At 39.7% G+C, this 6,403-nt stretch overlaps 2 protein-coding genes across 2 annotated transcripts; both read right to left on the bottom strand.

Moving 5' to 3' along the window:
• Positions 1-1,255: 1,255 nt before the first annotated feature.
• On the bottom strand, positions 1,256-3,156 carry LOC115921048. The gene is made up of 3 exons (XM_030978067.1): positions 2,723-3,156; positions 2,110-2,345; positions 1,256-1,804 (listed from the first exon to the last, which is right to left on the bottom strand). Exons 1-3 carry the CDS (start codon positions 3,093-3,095, stop codon positions 1,526-1,528), a joined length of 888 nt encoding a protein of 295 aa, XP_030833927.1. The 5' UTR covers positions 3,096-3,156; the 3' UTR covers positions 1,256-1,525.
• On the bottom strand, positions 3,100-5,831 carry LOC115921044 (protein shortage in chiasmata 1 ortholog-like). Its single transcript, XM_030978063.1, has 4 exons — positions 5,559-5,831; positions 4,986-5,132; positions 3,145-3,605; positions 3,100-3,103 (listed from the first exon to the last, which is right to left on the bottom strand). The coding sequence occupies exons 1-4, from the start codon at positions 5,691-5,693 to the stop codon at positions 3,100-3,102; spliced, it is 747 nt and encodes a 248-aa protein (XP_030833923.1). The 5' UTR covers positions 5,694-5,831.
• Between the last annotated feature and the right edge of the window lie 572 nt (positions 5,832-6,403).

Here is a 6,403-nt window from a genome sequence, read left to right as displayed (position 1 = left end):
CTTACATAATGTAAGGATCGTTTAAGGAATCAATTATTATACATTCTATCAACTTTCTGCAATACAGACACCAATTATACTGATATTTATGGGGCTGGGAGATAAATTTTACCAGAATACAAGATGATGCATTCGGATTATGCTTAAATAAATGTTAAATCCTGACATGAGTCACTGTAAGTGTACCCTGTGTAGCAATTAGTATCATTGATTTAAATGTGCATTGGAATAACGATTGCATATGGAAGAAATAGGATATGAAATATATTTAATTATATTTTAAAATCAATTGTTACCTCCAGGTTATGCTTCAACCCATGCTTTGCTTTCATATACCAATACTGCATCAACAATTCACCTATGCAATTAAAAAATAGAATTATAACACCAAAATGAAGAAATGAGTGTTGTTATGTGGTATAAATGTGAAGGTACAGCAGATAATGGACGGAATGCACTAATCAAGAAGAAGAAAAAGGAGATGGAAGAGGAGGAGAAGGAGAGTAGGAGGAGGAAAAAAGAAGAAGAAAGCCTATTGTTTGCTTGGGGGGGGGGGGGGGAGGGGGACTGACAAAAACTGCAACGATTTTTAAAGTTAACAATATGAAACTGACAGTCACTTCATACATGTTTGCAACGCGACGGCTAAATGATTCCTATCTATTTCATACGTTTATTTATTCATAAAACTTCGACAACCCATCACTGGGCAATCAGCTGCAATTGCTGCATTTCCTCTTATCTAATGTACACACTAAACAATTGTGTCACATCAATTCATGAATTGTTGGTTAATATAAATTCCAAAAGCAGTTTGACGTACTAATTCAAAATTTGATGGGCTTTTTAAAAGTCCTCGTCGATGTAAACGCCACTAAAATTTGTAAATGTACATGCTAGGTTAAAAAATGTTGTCCCTCAAGGAAGGAGGTTAGCAGACAGATCAAATCCAAACCTCCCTAGCTGTGACACCAGTAAAATGAAGCGACCTTATTTAGGGTCAAAATGTTAAGGTGACCTTGACAGCCATTACGTGTTGTCACATGTCTACCTAAAAGCAAGCTTGGTCTGTCCTCCCTTAGATCCTGGCACTCTCTCGTAGGTCAGTCTTCTTCTCTTTGTGGGGCCATCAGTGTAGATATCTCCCATGCAGCTCAGTCTGCCTGAGGAATTGAACAAACTTTTTGCATCAAATACCATTGGAATCATGACACGAAAGATGTCAAACATGTGAAAATGACAATCTGGCTTCCATTGCGTAAGACTAGTCTTGGTCTGGACCCCGATACCTAAAGCAAAATGACTGTTACCCTAACTCGGGACCTTTGCATTTCTTATAGAGTTGTGACTGGTGTTAAATTCAAGTTTAGTTACAACTGATTCAGATCATTCGCAACTCTTAATATGAATGCCCAAGGCCCCACCCTATTGATCGATTCAAAGTGGCTGCAACTTCCCTAGTCAATTGCACAGCGACAGACTTCTATATCTTTAGCACAGAATTGCATTTAATAAAAACAGGGCTTCAACTACGCAACAGCTCCTCCCTGACCTGCCAGTAGTAGATATCAGACTCACCGATATCAAGGAAGGCATCGCTTCTTTGATGCTGGTATGATGAAGCTTTTCCCTCCAGCCACCCTGGTCTTGAGAGCATCATTGCGTCCTTTCCACCAACCCAGTGGTCATCCCTGCTGTGTAGGGCCTCTTGTCCTTGACCCTGGTAGTGATCAGGTGGTCTTCGACGATGCTGTTCTTGTTGACTGGGATATTCCTGGGGATGCCTCTGCCCTGGAAAGTATCCCTATGAAATGAAGCAATATCATTTTATAAAGTAAATCAATCCATGTGGCATATAGTTTACCATTTTGGAATAGGAAAACAAAAACAAGAAGAAATGAACTAAAGAAGTTGAATAGGGTAGATGAGTAAAGGAACATTAAAGCCATCCAAAAAGCACAATGCAGATGGATTACTAAAAAATGAATGACACACTACACAAATTTTCATTAAATTATACACATTGAGAACACAGATCCTCTTTCAGAAAACAAATATTTATCATTCTTCATATATTTGTGTGCCTTTGTTACTTGACTATATTCATACCTGATTCTGGTTCTGACTTGAAGCTGTTCCTCTTCTCGCCGGTAGACCTGATGTTGCAAGGGTACCAAACTCACCACGCCTTGAAGTCTTGTTGCTTAAAGAACCCTTGGGAATGGTCATCTGCAATGGATTACCGGCACCAGCCCGGGGACAGGGTTGTGCTATACCTATGTATTTCCTTGGAGCTCCCCTTTGTGTACAAGGAATTTGATCGATTCCATGTGTTCTTGTGTTTGCTGGATTTTAAGATTGAAACAAGAGAACCATGAATAAAGAGATGATTGGTGAGTACTACAAAATCAAAGAATTGTGCTGAAAATGAAGCACTAAGAACTCACTCATTGGGGTCTTAAGAATGAAATGCAATGGAAGACTATAAAGCTTAAGTATGGCTTCAATCACAGCTAACTGTGAAGAGCTTAAAAATAGATTTATATGATAAGAAAAGCTATTGTAGGAATTGAAAGATTAACAAAACAAAAATAAAGTAAGTTGATTAAGAATATCAATGTTCATCAAATAATTTGTATGGAGGCTTGAATGCATTTCCCCGACGTATCAAAGAGAGAAAATGTCTAGGTCTATTATGAGCTTCAACATGTAGAGAACTTACTTCTTTGTGCTGGTACACTTGCTGACTGACCAGAGAGACGAATTTGTTCCTTCTTAGAATAATCACTTTTCATTTCTTTGTTGGTCAAACGCTGCTCTACATCCCACTCCTGACGCCGAAGATCTTGAAGCTGACTTGGAAGAAGAGCATCTATGCCTGAGTAGGCCTGTCTGGCACTAGCCCTAATGCTGGAATGCTGCCTTGGTTGCATTGCTTCCTCCATGGTCCAGTCTCTTGCCGGCAATGGGGCGCTACCAGACTTGCCTGTGAATGAATACGACAGGAGGTCGGAAAGGTCCCTTCGACCTGATCTATTCTTGTCAAAGTGGAGTAAGAGATCTCTTGTAGGATGGTGATCCACATTGGTAGCCATTGCATCATCTGCATCAAACTCCTCTGAATGATACCTTGATAAGCCAGGCTGGTTCTTCCTGATAGAGTCCCCTGATGCAAGCAGTTCCAGTGGTGTCTTCAGGTCATCAGGAATGCAACGTTCTAGAGGATATAACTCTTCGCCGTCAAGGTCATAGACAGGGTAATCATCCACCGGTTCAGATTTGATCGTAACAGGAAGATCCTGACGCAGCTGCCTCTGTTCATCTTTGTCTATGTTCTCACGTTCACTCTGCAGCATGCTCCACTTGTTTCTTCTCCCACGCTGTTGAGGGTACAAGTCGGAGGATCCCGTATCATATGCATCTTCCTGAGCTCTTGTTGCTCCTTCATCTGCAATGGCCTTCCTGCTTCCTTCATCAATCACAGATCTGTTCCGCGAGATGGACTCGGCTTGGTTAGGCCTTGACTCTTCTCTCTTCTGTGTCAGGTGGACTTTAGAAGGACGATCGCACAAAGGACTCTCATCATGAACAAGCTTGTGGAAATGCTATGGGCAGGGATGGAAACAGGGAGACACAAGGTTATACTCTCTTCATGACAAAACCTTTTTTTCATGGCTCATAGACTTTTGTTCTAGAATGAAGGTTTCTTTACATCTTGAATGAAATAAACATATTTTAGAAGCAAGCAACAAAAGGTACCATAGGAATGAATTGCAATTCTAAGTGAGGTTAGCATGAAGTTCAATTTATTAGTACAGTTCAGTACAAATATCATGCGTGCACTAAAACATTCAAAGAATATATGATTGTTGCATAAACATTCATCATAATCCCAGCATTTTGATTATAAAGACATGATCATTATTTTGACGATTTAGCAAAAGATATGGTAGTAAAATATAATGTAGTGATCCTGTCACCCCACAAACTAGATGGAACTTCGACTGCGCGCAGTCGAAAATGATGCCTCTGTCATAGAGCAAGTTTACAAACCAAAAAGCAATTTCTCATATACATATATGACCCTTTGATCTTTGACCTCATGACCCTAAAATGTACTCAGTTCATTGGCTCTGCAAGATGTCCTGAGTCAAATAGTAATCCATTTGTCAGTTCTAATGAGAATGCGTTCACAAGCTATTTTTGCATACATAATGAGCCCATGACATTTGACCTTTGACCTCATGACCCAAGAATCTACTCAGTTCATTGGCTCTGCAAGATACATACATGATCTAAGTTTGGCAGGAATCCTTCAATCTGTTCTAATGATAATGCGATCACAAGCTATTTTTTGCATACATAATGAGCAGCATGACCTTTGACCTTGACCAAGACCCCAAAATCTAATCAGTTCATCGGCTCTGCAAGTAACATACATGACCTAAGTTTGGCAGGAATCCATCAATTGGTTCTTGAGATAACGCGATCACGAGCTGTTTTTGCATACATAATAAGCCCTGTGACCTTTGACATTTGACCTCATGACCCCAAAATCTAATCGGTTCATCGGCTCTGCAAGATACATACATGACCAAAGTTTGGCAGGAATCCATCGATCGGTTCTTGAGATAACGCGATCACGAGCTGTTTTTGCATACATAATGAGCCCTGTGACCTTTGACCTTTGACCTCGTGACCCCAAAATCTAATCAGTTCATTGGCTCTGCAAGATACATACATGACCAAAGTTTGGCAGGAATCCATCAATCGGTTCTTCAGATAACGCAATCACGAGAATGGGACGTACGGACGGACGGACAACCCGAAAACATAATGCCTCCAGCTACTTCGTAACGGAGGCATAAAAAGGCAAATTCTGTGGAAAGTACATCATCTCCTAAACAGAATCGTTAAAATACCATGTAATGCTATTGAAAGTGCCACTGCATTTGTCAGACAGTCTTTGTTAGTTAGCATCTTACCGCGATGATTCGTGTTGGAATCCATGGACAGAGCTTTGAGAGATATGTGAGCGGAGCTGAAAGCAGCACTGGTAGAGGAGCAGCTGTGAGCATGACTTGAGCACTGAAGGAGTTCACACATGGAAATCCCGTCAAGAATTTCTCATGCTGAAAGAAAGTTTAGTATTTTTAAAACATTGGCAACAAATTTTGTAACTGAAAGAATTTACTAATATGGAGACATTTTGGGGAGGTAACGCCAGTTTACAGGTTAACCCTTCCTGGTTCCACACAGTATATCAAGTTATAAATCAGCAAAGATACTAGCAAGCTTCTAAAATAGACTAGAGCATTATGACTCATAATAATAACAGGTAAAAAACACCTCAATTACAATCCCCTATAAACAAATCAATTATCTTCCTGCAGCTGATCAATAGTAGAAGATGATTGCATGAGTAAAAACCTCTTATTAACAATGACAATATTCAACAGATTGAGAATTTTACTTTCCACATGATGGTCTTCAATTCAAGCTCAAGAGAATTATTTTGGTATAAACGTAAGCTGACAAATATGAATCATGTCACCAACCTTGCTCAGTCTCTCGGTCAGCCAAGGCCTAGTGAGCCAGTCATCATTGTGCCATACTGATTCAGAGGCCTTCCTAGAAATGTCACATATCCCGTTGATGGTAGAGGCTGTGCAGATACTGTCATTAGAATACATCACCTGTAAAGAAAAATTGCATAGCTAGGGCACAGTCAAATATCAATTCAGTGGACAAATGTGGGTATATTAACCTTGCTACAGTGAGTTTGTCAAATTAAGAGAAAGTCTGGGCCTGGTGAGCCAGTCATTATGGTGTCACACTTTTGCTGATGCCTTCTAAGATACTAGGAATAGAATGTACAGAAGAGTTAGAAAACAATTAATTGGGTTCTACTGTATATCTTTAATGTTTGTTGGTTGGTATGGCTATGTCTTCCTTTAATCAAAGAAACTTTTTCAATCAACTGTATCAACATCATCATCATCACAATCTCTCTCTCTCTCTCCATCTCTCTCTCTCTACCCCTCCCTCGCTCTCTTTCCTTTTATATTCCCTTTATATATGTCTCTCTCATTCTCTCTCCCCCCTCTCAAACATGTATTCAAGACTCTCTTCTTCATCCCTGGCTTCATCAAAACGACACATAGTATAATACAACTACATTTAAGCATTGCTTTAATTAGGAAAGTGTATTTGTTACCTTCACTCCAAAATCATGTGACTTGGCTGTGAATTGTGATAGGGCTGCCTGTAGCTTGCAAGTATTTACTACCACATGACCGCCAAGAGCATATCTGCCAAAAAAAACCACAATGAACACAAATTGAGGAAATGAGAAACAAGATTCTCAATTCAGATACACAAACCGATTATTTATTTATTTTGA

This window comes from Strongylocentrotus purpuratus, unplaced genomic scaffold, assembly GCF_000002235.5.
Source record: "Strongylocentrotus purpuratus isolate Spur 01 unplaced genomic scaffold, Spur_5.0 spur5_contig_811, whole genome shotgun sequence".
NCBI lineage: Eukaryota > Metazoa > Echinodermata > Echinoidea > Camarodonta > Strongylocentrotidae > Strongylocentrotus > Strongylocentrotus purpuratus.
This window is presented reverse-complemented; position numbering and strand designations above follow the sequence as displayed.